Genomic DNA, 17,580 nt, shown 5'->3' on the forward strand with positions numbered 1-17,580 from the left:
CATATGTATATATATGGTTAAAAAATCCCACTATGGAAAGATTAATGAGCCCGGAACATGGAGAATTAAAACTCCACTGTAGGGCATAGTATTTGTCAATCAATATCTCAAAAGTAAGGTAAGAAACCTAATGATATAACTGCTTTAAGATATGTGGGACATACTTAATTAGAAATATACAAAATATGAAAAAAATTGAATGACAAGTATTATTTCAGCTCAAGGTACTTCTTCCCCTTAATAAGATACACGAAGAAAAATTATATTGATTCACTTAAAGTATATGCCCTATGGTTGCAATAATTTGCCAAAAGCAAGGGTTGACATTATCTTCTTGTACTTCTGGATTTCCTATGGGCTGTGTCACACGAGAATTTAAAACGGATGAGCTACATTTAGTAATTTCAGTTAAATTCCTTGCTTTGACAGGATGCTTGCAAAACTATGCATCACGTTGAATCAATGACAAAGAGACTTTATTAGTTCAAAAGATTTATTCAGTATTAAAAATCACATATTTTATTACAAAACAGTCGTTGTCCATCATGCAATAAATCAAGTTAATGTTCATTCGCTGCGGACAATGCAAGATTTGTAATGTACGCATCTTTAAAGAAACATTGAAGGAAATTTATTAACGTCGACATGGCGACGGGATTTCAAAAGAAATGGCACTTAGGGAACTATTAACAGTTCATTTGAATAAGGAAATCTCTTTATAAACATATGGCAATAAATACATGAAAAATTGCTCTGAATATGACTATATACAGAAATTATATTTAATATAATTCGAACAATTCTCATATGATGGCATTTAAAAAAGAACTAGCATATTGGGCTTTTTATTGCAATCATGACCAATGTTATTGAAGAAATAATTAAGGCAGATACAATTTGTTGAACATATGAATCTTATTGCAATACTGATTTTAATTATCGAGAAAATTTATAACCGTGCGTAGAGAAAGAAATAAAATCATCAAATTGATTTTTGAATTGTAAAACAAAACATCATGATGTAATATATATGATAGAAGCCTTTTGAGGAAAGCTCCAAAAAACGATAAACAGAGAACACAATATCGATAATGCCCATCAAACAGAGATTAATATTCTAAAAAAATGCCTAACTGCATATAAAAAACTACTATTTACCAAGTACATAGGCAGTTTTAAAAGCCGCACAATTAGTATGGCTTATTACAAGAAACAAAGAGCATTTTATTAAAAATAGACTGCACATATAAAGTGATTTTAAAATTTATAAATTTATATACAGTAATTGAGCAAATGTCAAAGCATAAATAACTAAAACTGTATTAACATAAATAATCAACTCACAGGAACTTATAATACATATTCCAGGAGGGTTGGGGTCAATTACTTGAAAATGTAATTAAATACTTTCAAATACATTGATAATATTGTCAATTACTTGCAATTAAAATTGCATTGATTTTAACAAATGTAATTAATTACTCTAAATTACTTTGAAGAATGTAATTAAATTCATTTCAATTACATTAGTTTTGTTTCCAAAAATTTTGAAGATCAAATACATGAATATTTTGAAGCAGCAATATCATTAAATTTGACCTTTCCTATTGCCCTGGGCAGAGTGTTTTGCTGTATAAACATTATTAGGCATTTAATTATTGAATAAAAACAAGCTCATGTAAAATAGTACTGGTATGCATCATTACAAATTAAACACCTTTTTTATATTTAACTTGAACATTTGAAATGTAATTGAAAAATACATGACATTTTTGGAATGGATTTAAATACATTCAATTACTTGTAATTGAAAGCAAACTCAATTACAAATACTTTCAATTACTTTGGAAAAATGTATTTAAATACAGTAAATTACAATTACTCATCTCAATTACCCCATCCCTGTATGCCAGTGCGCATAAATGTAATTCTCAATCATGCGTTCACCTATATCCACCCAATAAACACTGAAGGTCCCCTATCACATTTTCCCCCCCAATAAAATCTAATTATGGGGTGATACAATCATAAACATTGATGATTTTCTCCATAAATTCAATAAATATAAACATAGAAATACTTTGACTGAAATTTGATGGTTTACCCAGAATTGATAAAATATAAAAGGAAAACTGATGTGACAGTACAGTGTGTCGCTGTTGCCATGTTCTTCCTGATGATGCTGTTCTATGACGATGCTGAATGCTAGGAAACTTTGGAGGCAGTCTTACAGTGATGTTGGTGGTTTACCCAGTGTTTCAACTAGTAAATAAGGCATTCATATTTTATGTTTTAAACAGATAACCAGATTTTAATGTCTATAAAAACATGGTAACCACTTACCTGACATTGTGGGGAGCAGTACCAAAACTGTTGACAATTAGAACAAAGGTACAAGGCAAACTTAGAACACACAATACATTTTCCGTTGATATTCATATGCATGTTGGTTTGTTGGTGATGGTGTAATTGCTGCTGTTGTTGCTGAGATGAATTAAGAAGGATTTCGGTATTATCTGACCTCATTTTTGTGTTATTGCTGCTCTTCAGAGCTCCGACTTGGGGCTTTGCTGAATTGATTGGGGCTAAAGGGCGCAAATAACCCTGGGGGCGCATAGAAGGTTGACCCGTGGAAGAAATTGCGGCCTGCTAAAAATAAGAAAGTAATATGATTACAAATATATTTTTAAACCAAAGAAACACTGTCTTCTATAGTAATAAAACGATTTCTCATTTGGAAAATTTTTCATGTCTTTCAAATTAAAAAAAAATTATTGAAAGAAAAACATTTATAATCTTCAATAAAAAGCTCTTTCTTTCAACCAGTAAAAAGCAACCATTCAAATGCATAAAATACATATAAATAAAATGAAAATCTGAACGAGGAAAATGAAAAACAGGAAGAAGAAGGCAAAACAAAACAAACATACCAAAAAAGATTACCCTTCAGTGAAAAAAATACTCATGCCAAGAAAATCCCTAACTCCATGTAATGAAAAATTGAATCATTTACCGGCCATAACTCTGATTGATTGAAATACTGTTCTGTGTCATTGTAAAACAGATCTCGAGGATAACCAAAATGCTACAAGAAATAGCGGTTTTTATAAATAGTAATATTTGAATTTGCCTCTCTTTCCAGTTCATCAACAAAATCATGAGCAGAAAAGGAACAAAATGGAAAAACAAAAATAAGAATGCAGCCAAATCATCGCAGTCATGACTGTGAATTACAAACTACACCAATCGGCGACACGTTTGACATACAATGGGACAATTTCAATTGGGAGTCATGACTGTGGATAACAAACTACACTAATCTGCATCTGACAACCTGCAACATGTATGGCATAATATTGGAAATCGGAGGAAAAAATGAAGAAGAGAGAAAGACATGAACAAGGATTGGTTTGTTCAAAATATCTTTGTTTGTTCTTTCTTGGGAAAATTTTTGTTCAGATAAAATGCTTATTATATATTTGTACGTATAGTTGTCATTTCCTTGTAAGAGGCAAATATTTTGAATCCATAGTTATTTTTTTTACATGTACCAGGATCAAAACAGTTTTTATAATTTAGTCTGGTAAAGTAGACTTTATGTAGCCTATTTATTTTCTCATGTATTATAAATTTTTCGATGTTTAACTTATTCTTAGATTTCTTAAAAAAGAAAATTTGTAATATATTTTGGTCATTTTCATGGTAAAACTTGGGTTGAAAAACATATAATGTATGATGCCTTTAAAAAATGTATACATATATTTGAAAGGACCAATGATAAAATTGTATGTTAATGTTTGTTAAAAGCATGTTTTGAAATAAAAGAAGGAAGTTTTGATTTATTTCATGAACATGTTTCATGAAATAAATCGACATTGTGTTGCTTTTTTCTAGGAATCAGAAATGTCTAGAACAGTGAATTCGAAGGAAAGTTCAATAAACAAGAGTGCTACATATTACATTCTATGAAGTTAGAAATAATGATGATATAAAACATGTTTGTTGGTTATAAATGTTTTGCTTAACACAAGGGCCATAACACAAAATGAAAGGTTATAGGATCAGTTGATACAGCAGGATGAAGGAAAGTAGAAAATAAATAGAACTTTTTTGTTATTTGTGTGAAAAAAACTGCTGTTCAAAAAAGAAATGTTGTAAATGTTATTAGATAAAAGAGAGATAGCATGTAAATGCTGAATTTGTTTTAATGCCATTTCATTCGAGAAAGAGGAAATTATATGCTGGTCTGTATATGATTTTGCTTCTCCTTTAATTCTTATTTGGCAAATCGAACAGAAAAAGCTATTTTATGATAAGCTAAATTTTCTGTATTTCTTTATAAGGTCAAAAGACTCGCAATACATATATTCATTCATTATCAAATCCTAATTTTTTTAATTTAAAAAAACAGCTTCGAAAACTTTCTATTAAATGGCTACTTTTATAAAACACTCATTTTCTTCGACATGGAAAAATTATATATTTCTCTTAAAAACATTCATTATGGACAATGCATCACACACAAAAAGAAATCACAAGATCTCGTAATATTTGCATTAACAATCTTTGCTAAACCTGAAAGAAATGGTAAATTAAGCAGGGATGATTTGAAATTATCATTAGAAAGTAAACCAATTCCTTTAACAGAGAGTTACGGGGTTAAGTTTAACAGATCATTATGAGCTGTAACGTATAGCTCTGTCCTTAAGGACAGACGATACGTTCCTCAATAATATATTTTTTTCCCCAAGATTTTGTCATTGAAGTACTGCTACTTTAACATGTTTACTCACAAAAAATTGAGGTACCTTACCAGGCATTTGTGCAAGATACCAGAGGATGGTTTTTCCTATATTATCCTTTTGAAAATAACTTAATTTGCCAATATTAAAGTTTTTAGTATGTTGATTTTTTTAAAGACAACTAGAAAACAGTTTAGAAAACACAAGGTAATTATAATTTTGAATATTTTTCATATTTTATGATGACATACAAAACAGATATTTGAGGAACGTATCGTCTGACCTTAATTACAATCATCCTCGGAGGTCCATTTAAATGGAAAGTAATGAGTTGTTATGGAAATATTATGATCGTTCTTTTTAAACTGAAGGTTATAATCTGTTGAAAGGAGAAACTCTTTCGGTCAATGTTAAGAAATCCATCAAGTGTTAACAGATTGAAGATATAAGTAAACAGCGGTAATTAACACGGTAAGTCTCTCTCTCTCTCTCTCTCTCTCTCTGTGTGTTTGTGTGTAGTACTTGTTTTTAATAATTATTCCAGGCGTATAGATTTAATTTTTTAATGGAGTAGTTGTGGACTAAGAATATTTACGGAAATTAAGAAATATTTAAGCTTGCGTTTTTAAGATTTTTGAAATTTGGAAAGGTTTTCTAGAAGAAGTAGGTTCATTTGATTGGATATATGGTACATATAATTATTTATGTGCTATATGAACACTTTCGTAGGATAGATGACAAAACTATATGTATATATTCGTGCACCAAGAACTTAACAGACACGTTTGCTTAAGCATTTTGCAAGGTCTTGTGTGCCAGACAAAGCATTGGAACTTTTCTCTAATTTGTAAAATCATATTTAGTGCAATTAACAATACAAGCAGACTGGGGAAAAAATTAATATTGGACATTTGATAATTACTGACTTCCTGAAAAATGGAGAGGTGGAACATCTGAAGTACAATATCGTTTGATATTTCATTACTATCTTAATAATTTCATTAAAGAAAATACAACATTTTCAATATTCCGGCAATACTTCCAAAAATGAGAAAAAACCCAACAAATTTGGTGCTTAAACTTAAATACTTATTCTGGAGGACAAGAAAATCTTAAATATATATATTTTCCACTTATGTATCCATCCAAAACATTTTATTTCCGAATAAATAAAGGGAAACATTTTAATAGTAAGGTATTCTGCAATACTGATATATATTTTTCGTGCTTTTTTTTAAAGGAAACTTTGACCCTTCGTTTGAAAATTTAAAAAAAATCAAATTAAAAAATAACGCATGATGTCGCATCCTTATAATTTCAAGGAGTGAAGGGTTATTAAAGCTCAAGATGTTCTTAATATAATAAAATAAACTGTAAACATTGTTTAGATTTCATTTGTTTCAAAGTAATGTTAACCTAGCCTACAATGTTTAATTGAAGAAAAAATGGATAGGTAATAAGGTTCATGGTTTTTCTGTGCGTTCATCGATCAAGTTGCAAATATAAAGAGAAAAAAATGATACGAAGAACGGTAGGTGTATATTTACATTTTTAATAATTATTTTCCTGAATTGCAAACATTAAGATTACAGCTTTGAGGCCTGATGAAGTACTCTCTACATATGATTCACCGTTCATCTGAATTACTAATTTTGTATTATATTTATTTGCATAATTTTTAAATTTATTTTAACCAGCAATATCATATTACATAAAAAAATGAATATAACATGCACTTCGGTAGCTGTAAATCACTCTTTGGTTTAGGAATAGTGAAAGATATGTAAATTGAAAAATGCAGCCTCATTATTTTCTTTCCTTCCAGTGACCAAAATATAATAGACTATTCTTGTATTCATATTATCTTTACTCTAAATTTCAATAGTTACAATTTACTTTTTTTCGTAATACATCTTGAAATATGTTGCATTTTGTGAAGAAATAATATATTATCACGTATAAAAGACGATATATTACAAAAATTGTTAAGTTTTACAGTATTGAAGTATTTCACACTTGTACAGCATATGATCTATTCTTTATTAAATCGACATTCAAACAATTTTATGTACATGTATTTATCTTTTTGTTTTGTTAGGTTATATGTTTATTATTGTAGACTTAAACATACATTTTTAGCATTCAAGGAACACAAATTTCCTATGCATTTAATTTTTTTTTTTAGAAATATCTAATTAAAACCGTGGCAAGATAAATAATACGGAAAGTAACATATTTCATATTCTATTCTAAAAAGGCAGATAATTTGAGTTGGAAACTTGTGTTATGCTATAAGACTCTATAAGACAACCAATTCTCTTTAGAGAAGTGGACAGGCTTTCGCCTACATCCACTTCTCTTCGCAAGCCTTCATGTTTTGATTCTGGAAAACGTGTAAAATTCGAACCGGTGACGACCTACACTTCAACTGACATTTCGTCTAAAATATGTTCGAATGTACGGTAACAGACGTGTTATATTGATAATTTCAACATAAATACACACAACTGTCACAAGAAAACCAACCTTTACATATTATTAATCCATTTTCACAAGTTCTCCATCCCGGATTTAAACTAATGTTTATCTACCACAGCTTATTAGAAAAAATTGAAGATTGTAAGTCGGATAATTTGGAAAAATTGGCGAAGTCGTTTTTTGATGTTCAAAAAAGTTTTTGACAATTCACTTTTGATTTAGCATGTTATTCAAAATTAATATTGTTACTTTTACTTATTTTTACTATTTTAATACAATTAAAATGTAATTTGAGCTTAAAAATACTTCATTACTTCCTCTCGGTCAATACTAAAAATCTTTTCTTTTATTCTTAAACGATATTAACTCTACCTTTCCCGAGAAATGAAAAAGAAGTTTAAAACAAAGATCAAATAAATTTGAACGGAACTCGAGAAAATACTGTCTCGTTAGTTTGAACAGAATAGACAATTTCTCTTGTTTCATTATTATTCGGTAAAAATAGTTTCCAGTTTTATCCAAATTAGAGATTTTTTTAATCCTTCAAGAGTTACTTGCACATAATTTAAATCCGGGATGGAGAACATGTGAAAATGGATTAACAATATGTAAAGGTTGGTTTTCTTGTGACAGTTGTGTGTATTTATGTTGAAATTGTTAATATAACACGTCTGTTACCGTACATTCGAACATATTTTAGACGAAATGTCAGTTGAAGTGTAGGCCGTCACCGGTTCGAATTTTACAAGTTTTCCAGAATCAAAACATGAAGGTTTGCGAAGAGGCGAAAGCCTGTCGACTTCTCTAAAGAGAATATAAGACAACCATTATGTCATGTTATACATTTTGAATTTATTCAGTGGGAGAAAATACAAAATTTAGAATGTAATTCAAAATTTATAACATGATACTAAACTGGATGTCAAATTTATTTTTAGAATGTTTTGCTTAAGGAGGTTTGATCCTGAGCTTTTGAGCAGATTTATGTCTGGACCGTTATTTCAAAAATTCTGCATCATATTTAAGTTCTTACATTAAATTTGGATTCTACAATGCAAAAAGATTTATATTCAAATAAAAACCCACGATTAAATTCCATACAAAAAGCATTCAGTGAGGAACAATATTTTGTGGTGGAAGGTTTTTTTTTTAAGAAGAAAATGATCAACTTTTCTCTTTCGAAGTGTTAACATTACTGTTAAGTTTGGATTCCTACTTTTCCATGTAGGCTACACAGAGTTATTTGTTTGCAGTGAAATGTTTTATGCTGGCCCTGAAATATTTATTAAATTAACTTTTATGAATTCTATCATCATATTGTGAAAATATAGTCTGAAAGTCAAGGAAAATATAGAGCCAATTTTAACTTAAAATTAACCTTTTTTTTTGTAATATCTAAAAACCTACATCATAGACCCCCACTTCTGATTTTCTTTTCTGAAAATATAAGAAAACTTTGATCATTCTGCTTCAATTCAGCAAAAGTCAAAGACCTTAAAATAATTTTCTTGGTTGTTATATTTTTAATGCCAAATGAAAAATGACAGTTTGTGAGTGCAGAAAGTTCAAATAATTGATTATGCAAAGTTATTTGAAATTTTTTTCTTTTTCACAATTTTCATGCGTCTTTTTAAGATAAAATAAAAGTATATTTAGTCCCATGATTTATTTTGATAAAAAATATTGGAGGAAAAACTTCGAAGAGGTGATTTATGTTTAAGACACAATTTCAGTGCAGAAAGATCATATTAAATGTACCGTAGCGCCAAAAGAATCGTATTGACCCCCATTTTATGTTTAGATTTTTAAGTAAGCTATATGCGTAGATAATAAAATATACTTGACAAAAATTTCTTAAGACTTATGATATCAGGATCCAACCTCTTTAAATTGGTTTAATAATATTCACCAAAATTACTTTTAAACTTCATGAGGGTATAAAATTAAAAATGTGCACAGATGGGCACGGTGGATCATCCAGCGTATGATTTTTAAGAGGGCATTATTTTGCATTTGATAAAATTTTCTTTCAAGTTATACAGATATTTAATATTGCTTATGTTAATATTAATGTTACTGTTATTGTATGCTTGATCTGGTTTTAATAGCACTTATATAATTTCTTACGATTCCATATTATTTTTCTCGTGCAATTCTAATGTCAACTTTAAACTATCATCTTAACGAGTTTACATACATTGCAAGCAAATTAAGATTAGTTTTAACTGCAACATTTCTAGGATAAAATTCTGCAAATTTGGGAATAGACTATTCAAAGGATTATTAATTCAAAATCGAGAAACATACCTCTTTACTTATTCTATTTATCAATTCAATTGCTATATTTCTTGTTTAAAAATTGGTTATATACTGCATGTTGGTATAGTATGTTTAATACTTTGCTCCAATTCATGCTCAAATCACGTCGTATAGGTACTAAAATACAATCCATGCATTTTATTTTAAAAAAAAAAGCAAAATACCAAAAGAAAGAGAGAGAAAGAAAAGAACAAACAAAACAAAGAACATGAACAATACAAAAAAACCTTTCCATTTTAATATTAATCAAAATATATTTTATTATATACATATTAATGAAGGTCTTATGTCGATGCATATTCTTCTTACGATAAAGTAGTAACAGACACGATACAAAATCATAAAATAAAATTCGCCAAAATGCATGCAAAAAAAAGAAATTAGAAACATCTTTCAACATCAAAAGAAAGACTGACATTCGTAGGGGTCTCTGAGGTATGTTAAATGTTCCATCTATTTTGTCTAATATATCGAAGAAAAAGTATTTAAAAGATTCCATTACTATAGGAAGTCAATGAGCTTACAATGTGAGAGAAACGTGAAGTCAGAAGTAGGCCAACATGACATTAAGTGTGGATTTCTACGACCTGATCCAACCTCTAACTGATGCATCGACTGGCAGCAAAATAAAAGCATGGAGGTATTTATGCAGATTACAAATTGTAAAATGAATCGTTTAATCCATGCCTTTAAATAACCATAAAATAGTGAACAACAAAATAATAAATCTCCCATAAAATACAAGTACAAACAAAACAAATTCAACGACTTCGTATACAAAAATGTTCATTTTTTCTTTTTTTACGAAAGAACAAAGCTTTGACCCATTGAATTTAAAGTTGATAAATCTATTCTACGTTTTGGACAGATAAACTACCTGTACATATGGAGCTTTCTGTATATCATCTATGGTTCGTGCAGCTGTAATAGGAATATGGCGTAAAAGCTGGCCGTTTTCCAAAGGTGCAGCACCACTGGACAGAGGGGGACGAACATGGGGCTGTGTTGGACTGACGATGCCTGTGAAGTATACACATATATGAGATTTTAAATGTGACAATTGCAATCTATTGAACTTTTCTACAAGGTAATAAAAGTTTTTATCTTTCTGTACCTTGCACTTGTCTAATTGGTGTGCCCTGTCGGATAGACCCCGTGTTTGGGAATGTATTCAGAGGAATGGTTGAAGCATAAGAAGTAAAAGCTTGTCTTCCGTCTAATGTTTGCTGTACATTTCCTACTGCAGTAGCCCCGAGCAATCGGACAGCGTGTGGGCGCATCATTCCTGGAATATTCTGTCGATATGCACCTGAAACCGTTTTTTCTGTATTTAAATTTTGAGAATTAGTAATGGTTGCATAAGAAACAGGTCGCACAAGTTGCTGCGTGTAAGTATTTTGAGGATATCCTCTGATTTCTTTTGACTTTGCACTAAGCATTAGCTGCGGATTTGATGGTTGTATAGTTTGTCTTGTTCCAAACGGTTCACCATTTTGATGATGTAACCTATTTACCGTAATCTCTTTGCTTTTATACACATCATGCTTTGCACTTGAATCTTGCTTTTGTCGTTTCACAGCCAAAGCTCTACTAAGCTCCCTTTGAATTTCCCTTTCAGAGTCTTTACTGCTCTGGGAGAGGTCAATATAAGCCTCACTGGGTCTGGGTGTATTTACTCCCGGTTTTGAACCGTTACACAGTCTAGAATTTGATATAACAGTGTTCACTCTGTTTGATACTGACACTCTGATATCTGGGACTGTGGATTGCTTGTCTAAGCTGGTCCTGTTACAAATAACCGGCGCTGAGGACGCTCGTATGGCACCGCTTTGCTCAGTTTCATGAGCTGGAGGGACATTTCCTTGAATTATTCCTGTTTCAGAATTTGGGTCATCATTTCTAACGGATGGCACATGTGTATATGTGTGAGCACTAGTGGGAGGTTTTCCGCTCATGCTGGCGTTGGGAGAGTGTAATGGAGTCTTACGAGCACTAAATGCACTAAACGTAGAACAGTCGATGGGTGTCTGTGAATGAGAACGGTCCATTTTATCCAGAAGTTCCCTGATGTTTTGTTTTGGACGTTGATGTGCAGGTGGAGGACTGTTTATTTCAGATTTCATCTCGGGTTGTCTTTCCAACATACTCAGTCTTTCATTTAAAATCCTTTTAATTTCGGCCTCTGAATTGTTCTTTTGAATACTTTGAAGATCTCTTAGTTTTTGCTCACGCAATTGTCTTAGAGATTCGGCCTCACGTGCCTTTTCTGTGGCCATCTGGTCTAATTCCCGAAATTCTGTTAATGTCTTTTGCAACTGATTATTAATGTCGTTTTTTACCTTTGCTGTTATAATTTCTTTCCAGTTATTGATATCAATCACTTTAGAAGACAGCTTTGGATTTTTCTCACTAATGTGATCAGACGTGGGCATATCAGCATATGATCGGTCTCTTTCATGACTCTCTTCACCATTGTATCTTCTTTTTCTTGTGTTCACGTTCTGTCCTTCTGAAGGCATTGTAGAGGCAATGCAGTCTTTATTCAATAAAACTGAATCAACGATAGTTGGTGTAGAACAAGATTCTGTTAATGGAACACTAGCACTGCCGTAAGAAATAGAGGAAGTGCAAACTTGTTCAGCTATTGGCTGATTTATAGTGACATTTTCAAAACTTTCGGGGTTTGGTGAAGCTAGCATATTGCTTGAATGCAAATCATCTTGATTACTGTCAGGCGCTTTAATTAGATGTGGTACAGGAGGCAGTGTACTGTTGGTAGCTCGAGGATGCTCTGTTATCTCCTCCTGTGCAGTGGACACTACTGGTTCAACAGGTTCCTCTGTAATTTTACCCTGGTCATCTGCCTCGGTATCCACAGTGGAGTTTTGGTCTACTAGACATAAACAAAAATGATTAATTAGGAATGATGAAAAAGCAATATAGGGATTAGTTACAATAACAGTATCGTGGGCTTTAATAAACTATTTCATATTACGTCAATTACCCTGATTTAGGTGAGGACTTTCGGATGTAACTTCCGTCATCGTTGAAGGTACTGTACAAGGAATCATGACTTCGTTATCTTGACCATCCTTGTCCAAGTCCGTGACGATTTGAAGCCTGAGCAAACAACAAACAAAAACTTCACATCCTGCAACAGGGCCCCAAATATGGTATCCTGTATCAGAGTTATATAACAACATGTACTAGCTGTTACATGTCGTATAAACTCATGCAGCAAACGTCAAGAATATGAACATCAAAGTGAATATTTACACCTCAAAATTATGTTTCATTTTCCATGATAATTTCTTTTTTCAGCTGAAGTTGTAAAAAAGAATAAAAGTGATCATATAGAAACTTGTTAAGCATTAATGAAGGATGAGAGACTGTGAAACATATTGAAATATTAATAAATGTTTGATAATGAAGGTGGCTGAAAAAAGTTATTCAGTTGATAATGTATAACCTACAGATTAATCTCTCTCTCTCTTATTTGTATACCAATATCATGAGTCATTCTAGTAGCTTAATATGTAAATATACAAGGGTGTGAAAAACTGTTTTGTATACATACATTTCTAAGCATGTTACTTTTACCTGGATGACAGTAAATACATATGTTCACATAAATTATATTGTATCTTTTTATCATATAATTAATAAAGCAGTTGTGCAAAATTTCAAGAGAAATATCTGTCTAATGAATGAATTGTAATAACCGAAAGGGTTTATCTTAATTCAGAAGGATAAAGAATTTGCACCATTTATTCAAAACAGGTCTTTGGAAGAAGAAACAACAAAAAAATGAATGAAATTTGAATGGCATGTCATAAAGGAGTATGTGATGTCTTGACATAATGTGATATCTTGACATAAAAAGAAGATCGTATTTCAAATACCTGGATGTTCGACGTTTACTTACCTGTCTTCGTCCGGTATGTCCTCCTGCTCGTCACTGGGATTGCTTTCTGACGTCTCCGTGGCCTCAAGGCTGAAGGCATTTTGTTGGTTGGATCTTGCATCGTGTTCGTTTATCACAGGGTTAACTGTCTCTGTTGTAGATTGGTTTTCTTCTCCTAGATCAGTAGTATCCATTTTATCTTCATCTAATGAATATTCATAAAGTTCTTCAGTAGTTTGAATCTCTTCAGGATGATTCCGGGGTGTCTCGTCTGATTTGTACTTGTTTTCCAACCAATTGTGTCGGGGAAATTCCTGAATTAATCTTTCCATATCATCGGGGACGACCGCAGACTTTTTCTTCATTGCAGCATTGTTCTTTGAATTCCGTCGTCGTTTTGGTGGAAGAATTTTTGGAAGATCGTCCTCATCTTTAACAGTAAAAATATTATAACACCACATCCGGTTATAAGCATTTTTTTCAATGTCCCCTATTTATTAAAAGAGACATTTGTAAAGTTTAATGAGAATATCATATCAAAACATGAAAAAAAAAATCAATACAACATAAAAAAACTGAAATAAGAACCGCTTAAATAATTGGATATATGTGCCCTTTTTCTGAAAACTTAGCCTCATTGAATTTCGTCGAATATCCTCATTGGAAACACTCTATTTCAGGACGTGAAATTCAAGCTTTTATTTTCAACTTTTTTCCACACTTTCCGGAAATATGCGTTTTAAATGAGTTTTTCCTTGTATTAAAACATGCATTATTGGGTATCAAATTGTTTTTTAAATAAACATGAACCATTATGTTAACAGATGACAACCCCTCTTACTTTTCAGCGTAAAATAATCGAATATGATTCTTATCCACGGGAACTATTTACAACACTCGCATGTTACAGCACATATAAACACAGCCTAATTGTGGGTCACTTATTTCACTTAGCATCGAACTTACATTAATATCATCATGGCTAAGAGAGAACTATTTGATTATGTGGATATATTCTATTTAAGTAATTTAATTTACCAATATTTTAGGCATAGTTAAAGAATTTTAGAGTAAATGCAATAAAATGATCGTCTTCAAAGGATTTCGGTTAAATAGGGAATTTTATTAAAATTATTTAGACTGAATAATCGAACTTAAGTACACATGCATTTTATTTCTTTGAGGCACGTGAAAATTTTTTTCTATTTCATGAATTCAGACATGATCAAAATATAAAGAAAGTCTATTTTTTTGAGTAATTTTAAATTTTCTCCAAATGTCAATCATTGGTCCCACGTGACTGAATGGATTGACCGGAAGAACGAATTTCATGCTCAAAATAAATAGCAAGAAATGTCATATAACATACCTGTTAGAAAAAAAAACTTCCAAAACTATTGAAAAATTCAAGCAAAACAACTGCAAAGTAGAAAGGGTGACCACACGACCTTGCAGATTTTCTTGTAAGTTTGTATCTAAAGTCCCTATCAGTAGAGCTATTATCTTATTAGGTTATCATCTATTTTAATATTGCGATTCAATGGAAGGCTAAGATAGTACTGTTAAGGACACGTTATGACAGAGAGCAGATATTGCTATCGACCTCAATGATAAACGCTTGTATCAAGGTGCAAGGTCCCTAATAGTTATAATATTAGAAAATCAAATGAATTTATCAAAAGATAACAAACTATATATGGTGCAAGACGATATAATATTATTCGTATGCAAACTATATGAAAGATGGTCTGTTTGGTGCAATGTTTAACGTCAGTCATTTTGACAAGCGTGCAGACACCGATAGCAAGCTATTGGTGTGTGACCCAGCAGTAAATGCAAAGATTGTGTTGTTGCCTCTTTGGACAGAGCTGTAATTTTCTCAGATAGTTCACCAAGGCCATAACAACACTCTTCCTTCCAAAATTCACTGCTTTCCTATTGTTTTTCGACATTTTCTTACGAACATGAACATTTTAGATACACTTTCAGAGAAGATGGGTACAATGAATCTCCTGGCAAATTCATGCTCAGTTCACAGTTTCCCTAAGGTTTTGACAACTGAAAACTTCCATGATGCATTATACATGTATATTCTAAAAATTAACCTTGACCATCAGCAGACAACTTCATAAAATTAATATAACAATCAAAATATACCAAAGAAATAATAAAGTACTATACCATTCCACCAATTCTTCAAACTGTAAAGCACAATCTTACAATTTCACGTCAACCAAAAACTAAAATATTATCAGACATAAACAGAAAACACGGAAATATGCCACAAAAAGGGAAAATGGCGTAGGTTAGCTATTAGCTTCCCTACTGATAAAATCTAAATAAATTATGTATATGGAAGGACAATGAAGAGAATAGACATTTTATAAAAGGCAACTTCCCGTATTATATGCACAACAAAAGGAAAGATGGATTAAAAGCAAATATATTGATTTTTTTTTCTCTAATTAAATATTTACGTTTCCTTAAATTTCAGGTGAAAGTCAGGCCTCAAACATCGATTTAAGGAACTCATCAGCCCTAAGATCAAAACTGAATTTTGGAGAGGGCTTATAAAGGAAAAATCTGCTGCCCAATCCATTTATGTTTTATTACATAATAAAATGTGTTCAAATCAAATCAAATATCAATACTTTTCTAACGATATATAATCTGGTACATAATGGAAGTAACAATATTTAACAATTTAAAAAAAAACCCAAACAATTAAAATTATGTCGCCCGCGAGTGGCGTAGTGGTTAGAGCGTTTGATCTAGAGTCGCGCCGTAATGAGCTAACCCTTACGTCGCGGGTTCAAATCCACTGTGCGATGTGGAGATCGGTCCTTCGGATGAGACCGTATAAACCGAGGTCCCGTACGTGTCGCAGTTTGTGCTGGCACGAAAAAGACCCCTCACTGCTCAAAGGCCCTAAGTGTCGAGTACAGGTCTAAATTTGCACCCCTCCACCGGCAAGTGGGGGCGTCTCAATATGTGAAGAATTCTCGAAAGGGACGTTAAACAACATATAAACAAACAAAAATATGTCACTATTGCTTAATTAATGAAATTCTCCCTCCCTCCCTCTCTCTCTCTCTCTCTCTCTCTCTCTGTACAATATAATAAATGGTTTACACAATGTCACCATGAACTATGAGTGGTAGAATGTATCATATAAATACGATAGATAAGTAAAGATAGATATAGGTAAGATGCATTTTGTACTTACATGGGAAATAATAGATGGATGAAGCTAGAGAGAGCCTCGTTTGAATTTACAGTTGGACCTGTGAGTTAGAGTAATAGATTCATAACTGGTTTCAAATTAGAGAGTGATTAACAAAAAAGGATGTTTTTTTTTTTCTTTTTTAAATTTTCAATCACTGGTAAGAGACCGGTTTTAAACAAGATTCGTGGGCTATTAATTTATTCCTTTACATACAGATGTGACATGTCTAGTGCCGTGAAAATAAAGTCAGCTTATAATAACTTCTGACTATTGTTTTTCTGTTGTGGATGAGTTTTTGAGTCCATGATTCGTAGTTGTAGTGTGACTGGCTGCAGACAAATTTAACCAGCTATTAAGCACTATACAATGTTAAACTGCAACAGTTGTTACCAGTTCACATGGTGATTAACCTTCGTACAGATGGTATAATTTAGTCTCTCAAATGTAAATTACGACGGAAATGTATAAAATTGATATTGTAGTTTATTTCCAGAATAGTCCTAAACACATGTTACAATGCGAATATCCATACAGATAGCTTTATCTTGTACATCCAAAAAAGGGGGAAATCCAAACAAAAAGCATCATCAGTTGGTTCTCGGTGTATAGAACAGAAAGAAGGCCAGGTCCTCTTATATGCTTAAAATATCAGGGTCAGTGGTGGTTTCAAAGGGGAGGGGGTAAGGGTATACGCCCTCCTTCTTATAAATGAAACCAGTATGCATTACAATAATATCTGACAAACACTTGAATATTTACTTAGATTTCTTACACGAACAAACTTTGATTGTAAAGATGAACCAGTAATTAAATTACTAATTCGTTTTCCTGAATCAATTTTTGAAAATTCTATACCATAACTTTCCGAAAAGTTTCAAAGAAGTTTAATTTCATTTGAGGCATAGTTAAAC

At 31.8% G+C, this 17,580-nt stretch overlaps 1 protein-coding gene across 1 annotated transcript in view; it reads right to left on the reverse strand.

The window, feature by feature from the left end:
- Positions 1–475: 475 nt before the first annotated feature.
- LOC133205028 (uncharacterized) overlaps positions 476–17,580 on the reverse strand; it is a 33,733-nt gene continuing 16,628 nt past the window's right edge. Inside the window, exons 2-7 of the mRNA XM_061340770.1 lie at positions 13,465–13,873; positions 12,544–12,659; positions 10,654–12,432; positions 10,417–10,559; positions 2,344–2,649; positions 476–2,262 (exon numbers count right to left, since the gene is read on the reverse strand). Coding sequence (XP_061196754.1) covers positions 2,206–2,262; positions 2,344–2,649; positions 10,417–10,559; positions 10,654–12,432; positions 12,544–12,659; positions 13,465–13,873 — 2,810 coding nt within the window. The 3' untranslated portion in view covers positions 476–2,205. The remainder of the gene's footprint in view (positions 2,263–2,343; positions 2,650–10,416; positions 10,560–10,653; positions 12,433–12,543; positions 12,660–13,464; positions 13,874–17,580) is intronic.

This window comes from Saccostrea echinata, unplaced genomic scaffold (genome assembly GCF_033153115.1).
Source record: "Saccostrea echinata isolate AGI-Se365-2 ecotype Australia unplaced genomic scaffold, CSIRO_AGI_Sech_v1 ptg000054l, whole genome shotgun sequence".
Taxonomy (NCBI): domain Eukaryota; kingdom Metazoa; phylum Mollusca; class Bivalvia; order Ostreida; family Ostreidae; genus Saccostrea; species Saccostrea echinata.